Genomic DNA, 21,182 nt, shown 5'->3' with positions numbered 1-21,182 from the left:
ATTTTCATTGTCAATCTGAATACATGTTAGGGAGTCTGTTAAGGTACAGGTAATTTAATAGATTAAATTGATCTATTAATTAATCTATTAATTTATTAATCTATTAGTAGATTAATAGATTGATATAATTGTCCTGTACCCAATAATCATTCCCAGGTTTCTCTTCTGAATCAGATTGCTTCAAGTGGAATTCTCCTGTGATGAGAAATTCCACAAGCTCTTATTATCCATGGCTGTGTTTTGTTGGAACAAGATCTGTAAAAGGCATCACCATAACTGAACACTGAGAACTAGGTCTACCCTTTTTCCAGAAGACTTTTTAAAAAAACCCTTAAAAAGACAAATCTTCTGGTTTATCTCTTTTGTGAAGACAATTTGCTCTTCTTTCTTGTGGGTATGTTTTCTGCTGTCCTGCAGTGTTCCAGATTCTTCTGCTGTTTGCCCACACATAGGACTCTCAGTAGGCTTTTCCACTGGGCAACGAGTACATAGCCAAGCTCTACTTATTTCTTTTGATCTGCGTTCTGAGATATTCCACCCGGGGAAGATGCTAGGGTGGAAAAGAACAAAATCCTGCTGGACAGCTGTTCCTCTTACACTGTGTCTTTTCTTGACAAAAATCATCAGAAGTATTGTGGAGCAGCACAGACTCTTTCATTAGCTGCACGGGCTTCCTAACAGAGCAGCTGTCCTCAAAGTTATCACTCATTAAGGTTTTGTGAATTGTTAAAAATCAAGGATTTTGGGGCTTCCCTGGTGGCACAGTGGTTGGGAGTCCGCCTGCCGATGCAGGGGATGCGGGTTTGTGCCCCGGTCCGGGAGGATCCCACATGCCGCTGAGCGGCTGGGCCCGTGAGCCATGGCCGCTGAGCCTGCGCGTCCGGAGCCTGTGCTCCACAGTGGGAGAGGCCCGCGTACCACACACACAAAAAAAAAAATCAAGGATTTTCAGTGTGGAGAGGGGCTTTATTAGAATGGTCAGCTAAGCTTGTGATCTAAAATCTAGCAGAACAGTTTTAGGTTAAAAACACTGTTTTGTTTTGAGACAGGTCAAGCTTACCTTCCATCCGTGGTTATGTTTTGATTCTCTATAGATAAATACCGATGAGAGGTCCGACGTCTTTTGCTGATGTTTTCTTTTTTTAACACTGACCTCTTGCTGTGTGCCTGACATTGCGCTGTGTACTCGCTTTTGCATAGTGAGAATTACTTGGGTTCAAAAGATTCTGTAGGGGGGCTTCCCTGGTGGCGCAGTGGTTGAGAGTCCACCTGCTGATGCAGGGGATACGGGTTTGTGCCCCGGTCTGGGAAGATCCCACGTGCCGCAGAGCGGCTGGGCCCGTGAGCCATGGCCGCTGAGCCTGCGCATCCGGAGCCTGTGCTCCGCAACGGGAGAGGCCACAACAGTGAGAGGCCCGCATACCACACACACAAAAAAAGATTCTGTAGGATCCCAGTACATTTATTTCAGAAAAACCAAGTAATGGGGAAAAGAAAATAATTCTTTTATAATTCATTACTGTAACAGAAACAGTTACTTTGGTATATTTCAGGTAAGTTTTCCTTGTGCATTTCTTATGGCTGTAAACAAAGTACACATACACTCCTGGTACTTTTTCTTTTTTTTTTAAATTATTTTTGGCTGCATTGGGTCTTTGTTGCTGTGCGTGGGCTTTCTCCAGTTGTGGCGAGCAGGGGCTACTCTTCATTGCAGTGCGTGGGCTTCTCATTGTGGTGGCTTCTCTTGTTGCAGAGCATGGGCTCTAGGAATATGGGCTTCAGTAGTTGTGGCTTATGGGCTCTAGAGCACAGGCTCAGTAGTTGTGGTGCATGGGCTTAGTTGCTCACGGCATGTGGGATCTTCCCGGACCAGGGCTTGAACCCATGTCCCCTGCATTGGCAGGCGGATTCTTAACCACTGCGCCACCAGGGAAGCCCCCTGGTACTTTTTTTTATTCAGTGATACATCATACATTTTCCCACATGGCTGCAGTCTTCATAACAAGTATTTTTTTTAGATTTTTTTTTCATATGGACTTTTTTTTTATTTAAAATGTAACCTTTTATTTATTTATTTATTTTGAATTTTATTTTATTTATTTTTTATACAGCAGGTTCTTATTAGTTATCTATTTTATACATATTAGTGTAGATGTGTCAATCCCAATCTCCCAATTCATCCCACCACCACCCCCCGCAGCTTTCCCCCCTTGGTGTCCATACGTTTGTTCTCTACATCTTTGTGTCTGTTTCTGCCCTGAAAACTGGTTCATCTGGACCGTTTTTCTAGGTTCCACATACATGCGTTAATATATGATATTTGTTTTTCTCTTTCTGACTTACTTCACTCTGTATGACAGTCTCTAGATCCATCCACGTCTCTACAGATGACCCAATTTCGCTCCTTTTTATGGCTGAGTAATACTCCATTGTATATATGTACCACATCTTCTTTATCCATTCATCTGTCGATGGGCATTTAGGTTGCTTCCATGACCTGGCTTTGTAAATAGTGCTGCAGTGAACATTGGGGTGCATGTGTCTTTTTGAATTATGGTTTTGTCTGCGTATATGCCCGGTAGTGGGGTTGCTGGGTCATATGGTAATTCTATTTTTAGTTTTTTAAGGAACCTCCATACTGTTCTCCATAGTGGCCGTATCAATTTACATTCCCACCAACAGTGCAAGAGGGTTCCCTTTTCTCCACACCCTCTCCAGCATTTGTCGTTTGTAGATTTTCTGATGATGCCCATTCTAACTGGTGTGAGGTGATACCTCATTGTAGTTTTGATTTGCATTTCTCTAATAATTAGTGATGTTGAGCAGCTTTTCACGTGCTTCTTGGCCATCTGTATGTCTTCTTTGAAGAAATGTCTATTTAGGTCTTCTGCCCATTTTTTGATTGGGTTGTTTGTTTTTTTAATATTGAGCTGCATGAGCTGTTTATATACTTTGGAGATTAATCCTTTGTCCGTTGATTCTTGTGCAAATATTTTCTCTCATTCTGAGGGCTGTCTTTTCGTCTTGTTTGTAGTTTCCTTTGCTTTGCAAAAGCTTTTAAGTTTCATTAGGTCCCATTTATTTTTGTTTTTATTGCCATTACTCTAGGAGCTGAATCAAAAAAGATCTTGCTGTGATTTATGTCAAAGAGCGTTCTTCTGGTTTTCCTCTAAGAATTTTATAGTGTCCGGTCTTACATTTAGGTCTCTAATCCATTTTGAGTTTATTTTTGTGTATGGTGTTAGGGAGTGTTCTAATTTCATTCTTTTACATGTAGCTGTCTAGTTTCCCAGCACCACTTATTGAAGAGACTGTCTTTTCTCCATTGTATATCCTTGCCTCCCTTGTCATAGATTAGTTAACCATAGGTGCATGGGTTTACCTCTGGGCTTTCTATCCTTTTCCATTGATCTATATTTCTGTTTTTATGCAAGTACCATATTGTCTTGATTACCGTAGCTTTGTAGTATAGTCTGAAGTCAGGGAGTCTGATTCCTCCAGCTCTTTTTTTTTCCCTCAAGACTGCTTTGGCTATTCGGGGTCTTTAGCGTCTCCATACAAATTTTAAGATTTTTTGTTCTGGTTCTGTAAAAAATGCCCATAACCAGTGTTTTTAATGACTGTGTTATAATTCAGTGTGGATGTCACAGTTACCTAATTATTCCCCTATGTTAGGCAGTATCTAGTTTTTTCTGTTGTAAGCACTGTTGCAATGAATGGTATATTCATCACTACAGTTTTTCCTTTTGCCAGTAGGATGGGTTCTCAGTATTATTACTAGGTCAAAGGGCATGAACATTTTAGTGGTTGATAAATATTGCTAAAGTGCTTTCCAAGAGAGGAATACCAATTTGTGTGTTCGGGTGCTGTCTTTTGTTTATATTCTAATTGGCCATGTTTCTGATTGCTATTCTTTCCTCCCGTGTGTTCAGATTTAAACCTCTTCCTATACATTATCCCAGTGCTGTCCAATAGAATTTTCTGCGATAGAAATATTCTGTAATCTTCTCTGTCCAGTACTGTATCCACAAGCCGCATGTGGCCATTGAGCATTTGAAGTGTGGTTAGTGTGACTGAGGAACAGAACTTTTTTTTTCTTCTCCTGGCCACACCACTTGGCGTGCGGGATCTTAGTCCCCCACCCAGGGATTGAACCCAGGCCCCTGCAGTGGAAGCTTCGAGTCCTAACCACTGGGCCACCAGGGAGTTCCCTGAGGAACAGAATTTTTAATTTCATTTAAAAAACTAAACAGCACATGTGGCCAGTGGGACAGTACAGCTCTAAACCCATTTTATACCGTGGGCGTGTCTGCTACTTTTCACTCTTCTACTTGGTTGAATTTGCCCCCTTGCACGCTGCTTCCTGACCTCAGCTGGAGTAGTTTTTTTTTACCTAAACTTGGCCTCCTGGACTAGTTAGGGACAGCAAGCACACTTGTTTTTTTCACAAGTAATGTCCGTGTACTCAGGGACCTCACTGCTGCTTCCCTGTTGTTTAATGCAAGTGTGAAGACGAAGCGGTTCACTGTCCTGCCTGATGTGTGCATTCCTGACTCATGTCATCCTTCCTCGTCAGACCGTGTACTTCCATCTCCCTTTAGTTGGTTGCTTTTCTATTAATATTTTTAGTTTTTCAGCCAAATATCTGACACTGACGTATGTTCTGTTTAGCAGGGATGGTAAGAGAAGGCCAGCTAAATGGCTCATCGACAGCACACAGTGAAATGAGAGGTACACTGTTTCCTGTTCTACTATTTGTCAGTTTGTCAGCAGAAAATGCTCTCCCAGAACTTAGTTAAGACCTTGGAGAACCTCTCCTACCTGTTAAAGAGCCTGTATTTTCCTACCAAGTCTGTTACAAGTTTCCTAGTATCTTGTGTCTCGTCTTCTGAAGGGTTAAGCTTGACTTAAATTTCTGCAGCTTTAGATGTGTAAACCTGTTTTGGGAAACTTCACTTACTCTCTCCCTTCTCTCTCTCCACAGACTGTAGTACATGAGACGCTAGAGGATTCACCACCGTTAGACGAAGCTGTAAGGGCCTACCGTGGACAGTGTTTAACAAGTAAACTCACAAGAACCCAGAACAGCTCCTAGGAAGTACCAGAACGCAGAGGTTGAAGGCCGGGGTTAGCGGGCGGGTGTCGCAGCTTACCCCTCCGTGCCAGTGCCGGCTGGTTCCTGATCCTCTGTGGCCTGTTCCAGTTCAATACCCAAGTGACGAGGGACCCGGAGGTCGCCCCACCCCACCCCCAGGCTGGACAGGCCTGTGTCCACACAGCAGATCCACGGGACATCTCTACCGACCGTGGCCACAGCTGTGCATGGAGGACTCGGGATCTAGATGCCACGGGATCGCCGTGGCCCTTGTTGCAGTTTTGTACTCTATACTTGGGTTTTTCAATTAAGCTTAATGGCTTTTTTAAAACATGGGTTGAAGCTCTAGTTTCCTAGATCTTTTACAGTGTACAGTCTTTTACATAATTGAGCTGTATTAAAAGCTTGTTCATTTACTTCCCAGGGCCCCAGCTCTACTTTGAGTCACTTGAGAAAACTCCTAACCTGCAAAAGTGCAAGCCGAATTTAAATTTTAAACGTTCTCTTCTTTCACCTTGGGGGAAGGTGATCTCATTCTTGGGACAACTACTTATTTTTACCTGATTCCTCAGCATTATCAATTCCTGTTTCCCTTCTTACCATAAATCCTAGAACTACAGTTAGTGTGATGTAGGATTTTAGTTTTGAATCCTCCTGTAAAATAACTCCAAGACCTAAAAGGCAATTTATTTATGAAATTTATTTTCTTATATAAATTATGTTTCTCTGGGCAGACAGCCTTCACCTTATTGCACTAACAGCACATCTGTAATACCAAGCTACAGGACACGTCTTAACAAGGTCTGTATTCAACGTAGCACTTGTCTACCAGGCACTGTAGAGGATGAGGAAAAGCCAGGATCCATCCCAGGTGAAGAAGCGGGAGGGGGCAGCGTGTCTCCCCTTCTGACAGTTGGTTTTCTCCCGGGAAGGGGAACATGCAAAGTTATGTCTGGATTCTGGAAGTGGGAGGTCGTCTTGGAGGCTGAGAAGCCCAGTGCAGCACTGCAGCTCGGCCCCCTTCATCTCTGAGGGAAGCAGGGACTCCTCTTTCACTCACGTGTAACACATCGCTGTGGCCCAGCTGATGCTTTGGGGCAACGGGGCCAGGGGTCATCCTGGAATCAGCAGCAATTAAGAACAGGCCATACACTGCCACAGTGTGGGGGTGTCGTCCTGGCCCCACGGACCTGAAAGCTGTGTATATCCTAGGGGGAGGTGCCACTCAAGACCCAGAGCTGGCTCTGGAAGTCTCTTTATCTCATGGAGCTGGGGGTGATGCTCGGACGTCCCCATGACCACACTTAACTAGCAGAGCTCTGGTGCTGGATCTTCTAACCATTGGTCAAAGCTGTAATGAGACCGAGTCTGTAGGCAGTGAAGGGATGCCTGAGAGAGTAGGAAGGGGGAGGAGCGTGGGGCTGGGGGCGGGTAAGGGGCAGCGACTGTAACATGATTAGGCCCCCTTGCAGAGGGAGGCTGGGCTGAACAGGGAGTGGGGTTAGGAGGGGCTGCAGGCCCTCGCCTGGAGCTCCCCTCACTCTGCCTTTGAACTACACTGAAGACAAGTTGCTCACATACTCTAAAGCACATTCTTGATACAGGGATGGGGGCTTTGGGGGGAAGCGGTGATTTGGTATTGGCCAAGAGCCACGTTAAGCCTTCATGAGGGCAGCCACCACGGCCTTGGCGTTGAGACTGCGTAGGTCACAGTAGGTCTGGCCGGTGCCCACAAAGACGATGGGTTTGCTTGTGATGTAGGTCATAGAAATAGCAGCTCCCACCTGAAGCAGAGAAAGGGGATGATACCCAGTCAACTCCAGGCCACTCCTTTTCACCCCCTCAGCAACAGGAGGCTTTGGAGCCAGTGTGCCCTTAGAGCCTCTGCTCGCTTGTGAAGGATGGCCATTCCCCTCTCCCAGTCCACTTTGCCCTGTGTCGTCCATATTTACCTTGTCATCGATGGTATCAAATTTGGTAAGGACAATGCCATCAATGAGGCGAGGTGTCTGGGCCACAGAATGGTCAGCCAAGGCTCTGTTGAACTTGACCTGGAAAGGAGGAACATGACTTAAGTATAAGGTGCACCTAAAGTGGCCAAAGCTGAGGTTGGAAGGAGAACCAAACCCTAGCCCTCACCAGCTGGTCCACGGCCTCATTGCCTACTAAGGCCTCCCCCACAAACAGCACCAAGTCGGGTGTGTTGACAGTAATGAGCTTGGCCAAGGCAGTCATCAGAGGGGCATTGTCCTGCATGCGGCCAGCCGTGTCCACCAGCACCACATCAAAGCCTTGGTTACGTGCTAGAGAGAAAAAAGTGGTCAAGTCAAAATTCCGGGACTGTCACGTTTCCAGCTTTCCTCTCAGGAAGTCCCAAACTGGCCATATTAGAAGTCTACCTGTTTATTTCCTTAGGTTACAAGGTACTGTAAGAAAAAATTCCCATATTCAGCCATCAAGCATATTTAGGAAAAGGATGGCGGTAGGATAAAGGTGACCAAATAAGAGAGAAACAAATATACTAGGTTTGCCTGCAACTACACTTGTTACCCCAAAGCAGAGCACGGCATGTCACTAATCCTGACCTGCTGCTGCACAGAAAGTTGGTGGTAGGGTAACCCTGGTCCTCTGCAAGTTCCAAGAGAACCCAAGGAGAAAAGGGGCCCAGACAAGCCCCCCAGCTTTCTGTGCACTGTACCAAAGGCGATGGCTTCCATGGCGATGCCAGCAGCATCCTTGCCGTAGCCCTTCTCAAACAACTGCACCATGGCGCGGCCACCGTGATTCTCTGGGGGGTGCAGGGCGTGCAAACGCCGGGTGTGTGTCCGCAGCTGCTCCACAGCCCCAGCACGGAATGTATCACAGGCAGCAATGAGGACACTGAAGCCATTCTCTAACAGCCAGAAGGAAATCTGCAAAAGAGGCAAAGAAAACTGTCACCTAGACCCAGAGGTGCCAGGAAATGCAGAGTGAAGAAACGATATCAGAGACGGGCTGCGGAACTGCACCGACCTTGGCAAGGTTAGTAGACTTCCCCACGCCATTCACACCACAGAAGGTGACCACGTAAGGGCGCTGATGACGCTGGGCGTCCATGATATCCCGGAGCATGTCCACACGGCGCTGTGGCTGCAGAATCTGCACCAGGGACTCTTGGAGGGCTAGCTTTACAGTGGAAGTCACCGCTGAGGTGGGGGGAGAGGTATAACCGTGAAGCCCAAGTAACGTGCTCCAGGAATGCCCAGCCCCTTTCTGAGCTAAGGGAACTAGGAGCCTGCCCAGGAATCCTAAGGACTTTACAAGTATTAGTTCATTTAAATCCTCCTAATTTAGAGGTCATCAACACCCAAAGTCCAAGTTACGAAATAGAAATTTAGCTGTTATGGGGTTTGTCAAAAGTCACGCACCTAGTGAGAACGGAGGTGGACGCGGTGGCCGCCTGGGGTGCGTGGTGCCCACCCAAGCACTTCCGGGCCAGGGAGGTACTTACTGCTGAACGTCCCCATCACCTTCCCTTCCAGCTTATTCGCAACAGATTCACAGAGTTGGACTGCAATGTCTGCTGCCACGTTCTTAGCTGAGAAGAGGGGGACAGGCGTGGTATGAGTGCTCCAGCAGCAGTGAACAACCCCTATGGTACAGCCATTCTGCCCCGCACCGTCCCTACCCCAGAAACACGAGTCCACCCGTTCCTGACTCACCAATGAGATGGTCACGCATCTTGTCCAGCACAGATTCCATGTCTTCACGACTCAAGCTCTTGGAACCCACAAGGCCCTTCAGCATCCCAAACATGCCACCCAGAGTCCCCTTGGTAGCACTGCAGGCACAGAAGGTTACAGATGCACATATGGCCAGCAGGCAGCAGTCAAGTCTCCTCAGTTCTGGAGCCACACCCACCAGCCACCACCTCGGATCCCCTACCGAGGTTTGGTGGAGTTCTGAGCGGCCCCTTCCTCATCTGAGCTGCTGCAGTCCAGATCCTGAAGCTGCCTCCCAGACCCGGTCCCTCGAATCTGGAGGGTATGCGGGAAAGAAGGAGATGGGATCAAGAACACGATGGGCTGGGGGCGGGGGGGAGCCTGGATTTACCCTGTCTACACTGCTCCACCTCTTCGCTTCAGGAAGCCCCAAATGTAACTCACCCCTCGCTCCAAGGAATCAAGAGTCCTGCCCTCCTCACCTCTCCCTCCGCCCCCATTTCTTGTTAACATTGGCCTTCACCCGGGCCCTGCTGCCTCTTACCAAGTTGATGTCCTCGGGCGGGGCCCCCTCGGCGGCCCCATTGGCGGTAGGAGTGCTATAGTCCAGGACTTCCTTGTTGACAGAGCCACCCAGTGCCCACACCCGGGGCGCTTTCTTGCCCTTCTCCTTGGGAGCATCTGACTTACTGGACTTGCTGCAAAGGGTTACAGCACAAAGGGTTCCGATGAAGAAGCAGGAGAGGAAACATCCGCCCCAGAGACAAGGACTCCCTCGCCCCCAACGTGTCTAGATAGCAGTACGTAGGGCAAAAGCTGGAATGCTCACCTGGACTTCTCCATACCCCTCCCGTGCTTCTGAATGAACTCTTCTCGCTTCCTGCGGATCAGTTCCTCTTTGGAAAGTTCTATCCCGTTCTCAGGCCCCACTGGGAGACCTGACTTTTCTGCAGGGACTGCTTTGCTGGTAGCCAAAGGGCCATCAGAACCTGTCAAGGAGAAAACTCACTGGGGAAAAAGAGACCAAATTCCAACAAAATAGACAAATGGGGAAAAGCCTTCCAAATCATTAAGACGAAACTAGAAACAAACATCTGGGGGATCGCGAGGACCGGGACGACGGTGAGGGTGGTGGGTGGTGAGGGTGGTGGGCACCCAAGCGAGGGAGGCAAACAACGACAAAGGGAAGGGCAGGGAACCACTCCAGCCCACCTTAACGACTTCTCATGCCCCCAGGTGTCCAAGTTCAAACTCACCTTCCTTCTTGGCCCCCTTGTTTTTTTTGCTGTTCTTGGCTTTTTCCTTAGGCTTTTCACCCCGTGTCTCAATCATGGACCTCACAGGTTTCTTGGCCTTTTCAGAATCTTCAAATTTCTTCATGGTTGTGGGAGCACGGACCTTACTGCTCTCCTCTGCTTCACTAAAGAGAAAAGGGAACAGTCCAAATCCAGGAAAAGGGCCCTCACACCCAGAGGACAATCAGAACTGGGCAGCAAACTCAGGAGTGCCTTTCAATCCACAACATACTCCCCTTCACCCACCCTCGGGAAGGAAGGAAGCTCAAGTCACAGAAATTGATTTCGGAGAGGGGAGGCCTCTCACCGAAGGAGCCGCAGAAAGTCATTTTGGAAATCAAAAGTGCCATTCAGTAGACTTAAGGCACTTTGCTGTTGGATCTCAGTGCGGTATTTGTCACGAAACAGCCGGTGCACATCGTCTATCAACTTGTCTACGTACGTCAGTGTTAGGATCTTCTGAAAACCTACCTGTTTAGGGAAAGAAACAGAGCCAAGAGATCTGCTCACATGCCAGCCCAGAACAGGGGGAAGCCAACTCAGCCTAGGCCTTCAGAGACTGGCTCAGCCACCTGGCAGGTTTCCCTGACCTAGGAGCAGCCAAGCCTTCTGACTGGGCCCAAGAGCTTCTCCCCTTCCCCCCTCCACCCTCCGTGTCTTCTCAGTTACTTCATCATAAACACTGGGTGCAATTAATCAGGGTTTTCTGAATAATCAGGACTCCGTGCTGACTATAATCATGCCCCTCTAAAATACCCCCACTTACCACAAACACCAGCTCAAACTGGTTGTCCAGTTTATACTTGAGCGTGAGTGCCTCATGGGTGAAGGAGTTGTTACCTCCCCTTTCCTGGAAAAAGAGTATGTCTCAGAGTTCAGACTGTCCCAACACCTAGACTTGGGCCTCTCCAGGATTGCCTTTGGGGAAGAACTAGACATTCCCCCAAACTCAAACCTGTCCCCAGGGCAAGATTCAGGGGAGCTGCTCTTCAGCATTCCTCCTGCGAGAAAAGGAGACACCCAGCTTGGGGGAAAGGGGCAACGAGGTGGGAGGGGAGGACACGTGCGAACCAGAAGGGAAGGAGTCCTCATCTCATATAAACAATCAGACTTACTAGCAGCTGTACACTATCTACAGTTCTTAAAGGACGTTTTCCCAGCCATTATCTCACCCGGCCTTCGAAACAACAGAAAACCAAGCTGCTGGGGGCGAATGGAGGGAACGACGGTAAAAGACAACGGATTCCGGCCAGAGTCCCAGAAAGAGGAGGGGGAGGGGACGGCGCAAAGTTGCGGGATGGTCTGATGGGGGCGGGAGAAAGAAGTGGAGTCACAGTTACGAGTGAGCGGCCGGTTTGAGGTGGGCCGACGGGGTGGGAGGGAGGCGCGGGATCAGTCGAGGGGGACTAGGGACCGGGTCAGGGGGACGAGCCCGGAGTTCTGATCCCGCGGGGGCAGTACCTGCAGCAACACGGAACGAATCAACGCGTTAACTGGCCCAGTGCATGAGTCGCTCACGCCCTGGAAGCACCAGAGCACTAGCCCGCCTTTGGAGAAAATGGTGAAGAAGTCGAGCATGGCGGCAGCGGGAAAGGAGCCGGGGCCGGCGCCGGGAACTCAGGCCGCGATCGCCGCCGCTTCCTGCTGCGCCAAGCCCGGGACACGTCACACCAGCAGCCCCGGAAACCGGCTCAGCCGCACTTCCGCTCAGCGCAGTAGCCTGGGTCCCTCCCCAGCTCGGCCAGCGGGCGCGCAGGACTGACGTAGACGCCAGGCTCGCCAATGGCGGGTGGGGGCGGGCCTGGGCGGGGCTCTCAGGCAGTCAAGGGACAGTACGGCCGCCTATAGGGTGGAGGGGTTGGGCCCGGAGGGGTCGCTGGCCAGTGGGCGCGCTCGAATGAACTGCCGGCGACGCGTAGCAGTGACGGCGGGCTGGGACCTTCCCGGGGTAGGGCGCCCCACTCCTAGAGGTCGAGAGCAGCAGGGCCATGCTTCGGAGGGCGCTGCCGCTCGGCTTGGGCACGGGCCTCTTGGGCCGGGGGCTAGGCACACACAGAGAAGGCTCTACTCTGGGTAAAGCGGAGGGCAGCGGAGGGTATCGTGGTTCTGGAGTGTTCCCAATCTCCACGCATGTGACTTTCAGGACTCGAGGTCCCGGTCCGCGTTGGGAAGACAGTGGGTCGCTGGGAGCAGGAGGTAACCTTGCCTGCCGGAGCTTGTAGAGCCTGGACAGGGGTATGGAACCCACGGTTGCCCTTCTCAGGTGACAAGTCCCAGATCCTTCTGTGCCTGAGCTTACCACCAGAATAGCAGCCAGGCTGATTCATTGGTGGCACAGAAGTGCGTGAAGTCCTGCTCGCGTGCAGGATGCTGTGCTTAGTGTTGTGGCCGTGAAGGAGGAAAGAAGAGAAAGAGAGGATTCGATATATGTCCTGCAAGTGCCTGAAGTGTAGCTGGAGAGGGAAGGCTTTAGTAGACCGGTTCAAGACTGGAGAGAACCCAACTCAGAGGACACCCTGCACTGCCAGTGCCAGTAGCTAGTGTAATTATAGCAGTACATGGAACAGGTGGGAATGGAGATCAGCCTTGAAAGATGATGTTTACTGGCTCAAGGAAAGCATGAGTTCCAGGTTCTGGGGAACTGAGCAAAGGTTAGGAGGAGAAGAGTATTGTTCTTGTGCAAGGAGTTAGCAAAGGCCATCCAGATGGACAGTTTGAGTAGTAGTATGAAATGTACTCTGGACAGGTAAGGTTAAGTCCAGATCAAAGAAAGATTCGAATGCTGAGAAGAGTTTGAACTTTGGAGACAGTGAGAGAAGACTTGGAGATTCGTGAGTTAGGTGTGAAAGACAAAAGGATTCGTGCATTCAAGACATTTATTGAGCACTTAGGATGTGCCAGGTACTGTTCTAGACTGGAGATTCTATGGAGAAGGTAGACATAGTACAGCATGAAGCAATCACAGATAAATTCAGAGTTGCAAGTGTGTTGCATGCTGCAAAAGAGCGGTTCACGGAGCTATGAGATAGCGTGACAGGAGAACTTGGCATAGTCTAGGGGGTCAGGAAAGAAGGCATCCCTGAGAAAATGATAACTGAGCTGAGATCTAAAGGAAGCAAGGAGTTAACTGGGCAAAGAAGTGGGCACAGTTTCAAAGCAGGGAGAACACCTGTGTGGATCCCCTGTGGCGGGAGTGAAGGGGCTGAGGCTGGAGGGTTCGGGGAAGACAGGGCAAACAGGAGCCAGATCATGCAGTGTCTCACAGGCCACGTGAAAGATTTTGGACTTTTATCCTTAGGGTAATGGAAACCCACTGGAGCGTTTTAAGCAAGAGAGTGTGTGATTAAATTAGTGTTTAGAAAAGATCTTTCTAGCCGTGATATAGAAAAGAAGTTGGGGGGTTGGACAAGAGGGGAATGAATGGAAACAGGAGCTTGTAACAGTTTAGGTGGGAGAGACATCATGGTTTGGTCTAGGGCATTGGTGGTAGAGATGGGGGAAAAAAGAGGACAGATTGGGGAGATATTTAAGAGGCAAAGTCATCAGGACTTGATAACAGACAACATGAATGTAGGTTTGCTGTTGGTGATGGATATCCAGGATAAGGTGCCACTCAGAGGTCCGTGCTTCAGAGGGCAGTGCGGCTGGCTCTAGGTGTGCCGGGACCTCTTGATCCAGAAGCCTGGTCTCGGGGGAGAGAGAGGTCTGCACAGGAGGGAAATATGTGTAAGTCCCCTAGCCAATGGAGAGAATAGAGAGTGTCAGTTTTAGGAAGTTGAATCTTGCAGTGCTGGGTATAATGCTCTCAAAGGAAGCGAGACTCTGGTGTAGAGAACATGAAGCCAAGCTGTGGAGTGCTGCTGGGTGCGAGTTGACCTCGTGAGAAGGAATGGCAGTGAGGACTGAAGACTGAGGGTTCAGTTCCCACCTTTTCCTGTGCCCGTCCTCCAACACACACCCGCCTCCACCTCCTGGAAAGGAGATGTATGGCCCTCTTTGACCATAACTGTATCCCACAGACTGGCATGGAAAGGTGTCGGAGATTAAGAAGAAGATCCAGTCCATCCTTCCTGGAGGGGCGTGGAGTCCACTGTATGACACCAGCCACCTGCCCCCCGAACACTCTGATGTGGTGATCGTTGGCGGTGGGGTGCTTGGCCTGTCCGTAGCCTATTGGCTGAAGAGGTTGGAGAAGCAGCAAGGTGCCATTCGGGTGCTGGTGGTGGAGCGGGACCACACGGTGAGGTCTGGGGTGGGGCAGAGTCAGGAGTGGGGTGCAGCCTCATATTTTCTTAAGGACTCGAGGGGAGGAGAGAAGAGGGAAGACCTCAGTGTTTGAAGGGCCAAAGGGCAGGGACTGTGCTTTTGGCCCTTGTTGAGAAATAGCCCCATGTTCTTCCTGCCTCAAACCAGAGACCTTGACAATAAGGTTTTTGCTTTTGGAAACACATTTCACAACGTTGTATGTCTTGAGATCTCAGAGGTCTGGCCTGCATTCAAGCTGTGGTTAACACAAACAGCTGTCACGACGCCCTTGTAGGTTACGTTACTTCTGAGGTTTTTGCGCTTTAACTGTTCCTGTTTACCACTACCGGCCGGTCACGAATCTTGCTCCTCTGGCCACATCCCTCTGTTTTCCAGTTAGTAGAGCAAAGGTCAGTCTCCTGCCTTGTACTTCCAGGCCATTACCATTTTGTACGACGGCGCCCAGCCCTTTTTAGATGACTGAGCCTCTCTGCTCCGTGTATCTTCCAATAAGGATTTTAATAGCGATTGTCCTTGTTGGGCTGCTGGTTGACTTGCGTATGGGTTTATGCAAGTTTAGATTATACTCTTGCAAGTAGGACCCCCCTTTAACTTTGGGCACGTGGGCCTTCCCTGGCAGTCCAGTGGTTAAGACTCCGCACTTCCACTGCAGGTGGCCCAGGTTCCATCCCTGGTCAGGGAACTAAGATCCCACAAGCAGCAGCGTGGCCAAAAAAAGATTCACTTTGGGTGTGTGACTCTCGCCCTCCAGTACGGTATTCCGCTCACATGGAACAGGGCCCACATTGCCTCCTCTTGTCTTTCCACAGTACTCCCAGGCCTCCACCGCGCTTTCTGTGGGTGGGGTGCGCCAGCAGTTCTCGCTGCCGGAGAACATCCAGCTCTCCCTCTTTTCGGTCGAATTTCTCCGGAACATCAATGTACGTGCTGTGAGATTTGGGGGTGGGGTGGTGACCCCTCCTGTAGCCCAGAGAGGGGAGGAGCCCAGCTGGCTGGGCGAGCATGGGCAGCTAGGAGTTGGAACCCCCGGTTCTCTTCCCAGTGGCGGTGCCCGGAGAGGGCTTCCCTCTGGGTCGGGGCACCGAGCCCGGGGGCTGTGGTGAGAAAGCCAGGAAAGCTCTCCCTCCCTTCTTGAAGTCAGCTTCTTGGAGGAGCTTTTCTTTGCACACAGGAGTACCTGGCCGTGGTCGATGACCCTCCCCTGGACCTCCAGTTCAACCCCTCTGGTTACCTCTTTCTGGCTTCAGAGGAGGGGGCTACGATCATGGAAAACAACGTGAAAGTGCAGAGGTGGGCGCCTGGCACGGCTGCCATGCTGCGTCTCAGCTGCCCGCACGCAGTGGGCTCTGACTCACTTTAGGAGCCGGGGTGACGGAGCCAATGAGACAGGCCCTGCTCCCTAGGAGCTCAGTCTGTCGGGAAGACGGACACGGGCAGACCCCCGAAGCCCTGTGCTAAGTGCTGTAACACAGACACGGACAAAGCGCAGCCGCGGTGGTTCCTAAATTCCCAGGTGATGAGGACCACCCAGGACACCTCCCTCCGAATAAGTCAGGACCTCTGGGGAGGGGCCCACAAATCTGCAAATGTTTTCTCTAAGAGCCGGAGAGCTAAGCTCATAGGCTTGGCCGGCCATACGGGGACTCGTGTAAAAGGCCGTGGGTCTCGTGACCAGTCAGTCAGGACTATCATCTGAGCCTGTGAGCTCTTCACTGGGCCCCAGCGCCCCATCTGTCACCCTGGGCTCTAATCCCGGCCCGGGTTCACACCTCACTGCTAGATTGCTCCCTAGCACCACGCCAGGGTCTCCTCCACCCTCCTCTCGTCCAGGCCATCCTGCCCCCATATGGCTGGGCAGGCAGGCTGATCTCTGTGCCTGAGACCCTTTAGCAGAACCTTCTACGAGTTTCACTAGTGACATCAGGTCACATCCTAAATGCATTATAAATACTAACTCGTTTAATCATCAGAACGTGCCCATTTTACATGTGGGAAAACTGAGGCCCCCAGAGCTAGTAAGTGGTGGTGCTGGGACTTGAACCAGGCAGTCTGGCTTGTGAGTGTGTCCTTTTAGCGCATACAATGCTGCCTTTGGGCATGAGGGTCCCAGAAGGAGACAGTTGTGCTGGTGAGCAGGATTGTTCTAGGAGGTGGACAGGAAGACTGTCCTGGGCAGAAGGAGTGGAGGGAACAGGGTGACCCGCCCTGTTGTGAAAGCACGAGGAACAGTTAGGGGGTGATAAGGTGTTTAGCGTGGCCAAAGGGAGGCTAGGGTGTCGTAAAGGAAAGGGGTGTCAGATGCTGAGGAGCCTTGAATAGGAGCTTGCTCTTTTCCAGGAAGCAAGGAGGATGCATGGGGAGTTGGGGGCAGAGGAGTGACATGAACGAGGTGACTCGTGGAGCTGGGGCCCATACTTCTCCCCCCATACGCTCATCCAGCACACATACGTAGACCCACACATTTCTCCAGGCAGGAAGGAGCCAAAGTTTGTCTGATGTCTCCGGAGCAGCTTCAGAAGAAGTTTCCCTGGATAAACACGGAGGGAGTGGCTTTGGCATCTTATGGTGAGGCTTGCTTGCAGAGGGCGTCCGGGGTTGACGGGCACCTCAGGTTAGGAGTCTCAGCACCCTGCAGCCAAGTCAAGGAGGAACGCTTCCCTCCTGGCTGGCAGGGCCTCCCCCGGGCCAGGCCGGCTCTCTGTCCTTCCGCAGGGCCTGACTCTGGTGCAGTTGGTCAATGTGACTCCCCAGTTTACGAGCCCTAAAGAAGAGTTAGGGGTGCAGGAGAGACAACAGGAGAGGAGGGTCCTAGCCCACCTCCACGCATCCTCTTTCTCCTCACAGGGTTGGAGAACGAAGGTTGGTTTGACCCCTGGTGTCTGCTCCAGGGGCTTCGGCGAAAGGTCCAGTCCATGGGGGTCCTTTTCTGCCACGGAGAGGTGACACGTGAGTCTGCGGCCCCGTGTCCACTGCTTGTGACCTCTGCCAGCCAGGACGCCAGCCCAGACTGGGTCTTACCTTCACGCACAGGCTGAGCAAGGCCTGTGCTTGCTCAGGATAGGGGGTTCTCCCCTGGGGACTGGTCCTGGGCATCCTGACTCTGGCTCCTAACTGCATTTGGCCGTGACTCGTGATCTGCTTGAAGGTTTTGGCACCCTCCTGTCCTGTGCGGCCAAATTCATCCCAGTTACCCTGTCTCTTTGCTTCAGTGTCTGTGGGAAAGCTTCCAGCCTTCCAGCTTCCTTTCCTCAGGAGACCAGTGGAATCTCCATCTCCTTCCTCTTTGAGGCCTCAAGGGCTTATTTTCTTTCCTTTTTCATGCAGGTTTCGTCTCTTCATCTAACCACATGGAGACCGCCAGTGGGGATAAGGTGACTTTGAAAAGGATCCATGAAGTCCATGTAAGTTCCCGGCCAAGGTGTCTCCTTTACCAAATGAGAAACGTTAACGGCTGTCATTTTGATCTTCTTCTACCCACTTCCAGTGTGGGTAAACTGAGGCTCGGGAAGAACTGGACTGCTCCCTCCGCCCCCCTCTCTGGTGTCCATAGGTGAAGGTGGACCGCAGCCAGGAGTACCAGCCCGTGGAATGCGCCATAGTGGTCAATGCAGCGGGGGCCTGGTCTGGGCGAATCGCAGAGCTGGCTGGCATTGGGAAGGGGCCGTCTGGTACTCTTCAGGGCACCAAGCTGCCTGTGGAGCTGAGGAAAAGGTGACTTGCCCAGGGCCGCGGGGGGGTGAGAGGAGAGCCAGGGAGGGGAGTTGCTGTTCTCGCCGCTTCTAATGCCGCTGGTCACGGCAGGTATGTGTACTTGTGGCACTGCCCCCAGGGACCAGGCCTGGAGGCTCCGCTTGTTGCAGACCCCAGCGGAGCCTATTTCCGCCGGGAAGGATTAGGCAACAACTACCTGGGCGGCTGTAGCCCCGCTGAGGTGAGCTCTGTGGGGTCGGGGTGCCGGGGAGGAGACAGAGACCGGGTATCGCTGAGCAGTCAGGCTTCTTTGGTGGGCCCAGTGCTGGTACTGATGTCACGGTCCCCTCTGGCTTTGACTTGGGGTCTCTTCCCCCCATCTGCCACTTACCAAGAGGACAGATTAAAGAGGCTAGCGAGGCCTGGGTCTGCCCGTGCGTCCTGGGCAACGTAAGCCTTGTCCCCACCTCTGCCCCCAGGAGGAGGAACCAGACCCAGGGAACCTGGAAGTGGACCATGATTTCTTCCAGGAGAAGGTGTGGCCCCCTCTGGCCCGGAGGGTACCAGCTTTTGAGACTCTAAAGGTAACTGGAAGGAGACAGATGACCCCGGAGCATCTGGGCCCCGTCGGGGCCCCTGCCTCGCAGGACCCGTCACGTGAGCGCGCTCAGCGGTGGCGGAGGGTACCGTGCGCCGACCCCAGCCAGGAGTGGGTGGGGCGGAGCACGGGGCAGCCCTCCCGACGCCCCGCGTCCTGTGGCCTGCAGGTTCGGAGCGCTTGGGCTGGCTACTACGACTACAACACCTTTGACCAGAATGGTGTGGTGGGCCCTCACCCCCTCGTCGTCAACATGTACTTTGCGACGGGCTTCAGTGGCCACGGGCTCCAGCAGGCCCCCGCCGTGGGCCGGGCTGTGGCAGAGGTGATGCTGGAGGGCCGCTTCCAGACCATCAACCTGAGCCCCTTCCTCTTCAGCCGCTTTTACTTGGGAGAGAAGGCCCAAGAGCACTGTATCATCTGAGCCTGGGAGCTCTTCGCCGGGCCCCGACCCTGGCCCACGTTCACACCACCTCACTGCTTGACTGCTCCCCAGCACCACGCCAGGGTCTCCTCCTCCCCCCTCTCGTCCAGGCCATCCTGCCCCCGTATGGCTGGGCAGGCGGGCCGACCATTGCCTAAGGCCCAGGCCGACAGAGAACGATGGGGTGGGATCCCAGGACTGATCATGGCCCAGGCTGATGCCACCCACCAGGAGCCCAGCCGGACAGAACACCTCGGGGACCTGAGCTCCGTGGCCCAGGACTGGCTGCTTTGTGGGACCGACCCGGAAAGACTGCCTCTGCGCCTCTCGGCAGAGCCCAGGCAGGGCGCGTTCTGGGGCAGCCTGGCCCAGGTCTGTGGACTAGTCTGCTTACCCTGTTCATCGGTCAATAAACGTGATTAATGCCTTCCTTTCAGTCGTCTGTCCCCTCCTCTTTCACCTCCCGTTACCCCACTTGCCTTTGTTGGCGGGCTGGGAGAAGCACAGGAGCACTCTTAAATCCTAGATGTTAGGATTTACAAGTTAGTGCCTCCTTTTCCTGAGTTCCTGACCCGGGGGGACTGTAGAGGGAAGGAAGGTGTTCATTCATCGGTTCAATATGTATTCAGTTCCAACTCTCGCAGGCCCAGGGCTACATGTTAGAGACGTAACCAGCAGGCAAAGCATGGCATGTGTTCTCCCTGGAGAGGTCTCACCTCTGCCCGGCCCCTCGCCCCTAGGTCAGCTACAGCGCAGTCCCTGCGGTGCTGGGAGAAAGCACAGGACACAGACGCCTCACCCCAGCCGGGTGTTTCTCCCTGAAGCTTCCCAGGGAAGTTGACCTCTGAGCTGAACCTAAAGGACGAGCAGTTTAACACAGTGAACTCAGGGTGATCCCAGGCTGAGGGAGAAGCATATACAAAGGCCTGGGGCCAAGAATTAACAAAATTCAAGGGACTCAAGTGGTGTGTCCCTGCTAGGTCATGGAGAGGTAGTGAGGGGCATAGCAGGGCCGGGGCCTGAAGAGCCAGCTGTGGAGCTTGGCTTTTCTGTGCACAGGGGGCCACTGGAGAGCTTTCAATAGGGAAGCAACATGATCAGATTCTCCTTTTAGAGAAATCACCCTGCCTGCCTTGTGGAGAAGACTATGATACCAAAGCAGGAGACCAGACAGTAGGCCGTCACCATAGTCCACGTGGCAGAGACAACCAGGCCTGCACCATCACGGCAAGAGGTGCACGGACCTGAGAGGCAACAGTAGCAGCGAGAAATGGGGTCAAGTAAGACTCCAGGGTTCTGGCTTGGACAACTGGATGGATGTCATGCCTTTCGCAGAGATGAGGAGCAGTGTGAGGGACAGAGTGAGTGGGACAGTTTGGGACATGTTGAGTTAAGGCTCTGCCTGCAGGATGTCTGGTAGAAATATCTAATAGGGGCTGACTCACGGTTGTGGCACTGAGGGGGATGTGGGCTGTAGGTAGAGATGTGGGCGCCAAGGAGAGCGGCGGCATCACCCTGGGAGGGGAGAAGAATAGGGGACTGGTGTGGGGTGGTGGGGGGGGGAGCTGGAGGGGCTCCCGCCACATTTAAGAGATGAGGACGCTGAAGAGGTGGCCAGAGGCAGGAGAAAAGCCCAGAAAGTGAGGCGTCTCCAGAGCCTGGGAGGAAGGGTCAGTGGTATAAACACACACATGAAGGCTGGATTCAGTACCAAGAGGGTCCGTGGGGACCTTACGGAGGGCAGCCCCAGGGAGAAATGCACCCAGTGGGGTTGAGTGCGGATACTTGTTCAGAGGGAGAAGTGAGTGGAAGTAGAGACAGCTAGTAAAGCGCCCACTCCCTCCCACAGTGGCCTGTGGGGAGAAGCATGAAACACAAAAGATGGAGGTGGACCTCCCGATCGATCATCAGTTGGGTGAGGGAGGGAGAAGAGGGCAGATGTGCTCCCAGGGAGGGAACAGGAGAAGCCCCTGAGCTGGGGGGTGAGGATGGGTGGGGAAGAACCAGGACTAGTTAGGTGAGCAAAAGAGGAAGAGCCACCTGAATGTGGAATGAACTCAATGAACTCACGCTGAAAGAGAGGAACTTGCCAGGGGCCAGGGGCCAGGATGAG

General features: G+C 52.1%; 3 protein-coding genes across 14 annotated transcripts in view; 2 read left to right on the top strand and 1 right to left on the bottom strand.

Annotated features, from left to right (window-relative positions):
- FAM118B (family with sequence similarity 118 member B) overlaps positions 1–5,593 on the top strand; it is a 56,206-nt gene extending 50,613 nt beyond the window's left edge. For 4 of the 6 annotated variants that reach the window (XM_081238891.1, XM_081238886.1, XM_081238887.1 and 1 more), the window contains 2 exons: positions 4,672–4,731; positions 4,985–5,593. In XM_081238891.1, coding sequence (XP_081095017.1) covers positions 4,672–4,731; positions 4,985–4,998 — 74 coding nt within the window. In that variant the 3' untranslated portion in view covers positions 4,999–5,593. The remainder of the gene's footprint in view (positions 1–4,671; positions 4,732–4,984) is intronic. The other 2 variants (XM_081238889.1, XM_081238890.1) reach the window with 2 other exon arrangements.
- A 187-nt stretch (positions 5,594–5,780) lies between these two features.
- Positions 5,781–11,779, bottom strand: SRPRA (SRP receptor subunit alpha). Of its 2 annotated transcripts, XM_081238882.1 has the most exons (14): positions 11,553–11,779; positions 10,858–10,941; positions 10,399–10,562; positions 10,053–10,216; positions 9,626–9,785; positions 9,341–9,494; positions 9,020–9,111; positions 8,797–8,915; positions 8,586–8,672; positions 8,108–8,280; positions 7,794–8,007; positions 7,235–7,398; positions 7,048–7,146; positions 5,781–6,879 (listed from the first exon to the last, which is right to left on the bottom strand). In XM_081238882.1, exons 1-14 carry the CDS (start codon positions 11,667–11,669, stop codon positions 6,751–6,753), a joined length of 1,920 nt encoding a protein of 639 aa, XP_081095008.1. In that variant the 5' UTR covers positions 11,670–11,779; the 3' UTR covers positions 5,781–6,750. The 2 variants fall into 2 exon arrangements, with proteins under 2 accessions (XP_081095008.1, XP_081095009.1); XM_081238883.1 differs by lacking the exon at positions 10,858–10,941.
- A 214-nt stretch (positions 11,780–11,993) lies between these two features.
- On the top strand, positions 11,994–19,494 carry FOXRED1 (FAD dependent oxidoreductase domain containing 1). Of its 6 annotated transcripts, none has more exons than XM_081241246.1 (12): positions 11,994–12,039; positions 14,111–14,293; positions 15,010–15,086; positions 15,167–15,277; positions 15,529–15,647; positions 16,828–16,922; positions 17,202–17,303; positions 17,682–17,758; positions 17,908–18,068; positions 18,159–18,288; positions 18,527–18,631; positions 18,815–19,494. In XM_081241246.1, the coding sequence occupies exons 5-12, from the start codon at positions 15,622–15,624 to the stop codon at positions 19,067–19,069; spliced, it is 951 nt and encodes a 316-aa protein (XP_081097372.1). In that variant the 5' UTR covers positions 11,994–12,039; positions 14,111–14,293; positions 15,010–15,086; positions 15,167–15,277; positions 15,529–15,621; the 3' UTR covers positions 19,070–19,494. The 6 variants fall into 6 exon arrangements, with proteins under 6 accessions (XP_081097372.1, XP_081097368.1, XP_081097370.1 ...); XM_081241242.1 differs by lacking the exon at positions 11,994–12,039 and adding an exon at positions 12,046–12,287; XM_081241244.1 differs by lacking the exons at positions 11,994–12,039; positions 15,010–15,086 and adding an exon at positions 12,046–12,164 and having other exon boundaries at positions 14,111–14,331.
- The last annotated feature ends 1,688 nt before the right edge of the window (positions 19,495–21,182 follow it).

The sequence above is a fragment of the Mesoplodon bidens genome (assembly GCF_964165515.1).
Source record: "Mesoplodon bidens genome assembly, chromosome: 7".
NCBI classification, from domain to species: Eukaryota; Metazoa; Chordata; class Mammalia; order Artiodactyla; family Ziphiidae; genus Mesoplodon; species Mesoplodon bidens.
This window is presented reverse-complemented; position numbering and strand designations above follow the sequence as displayed.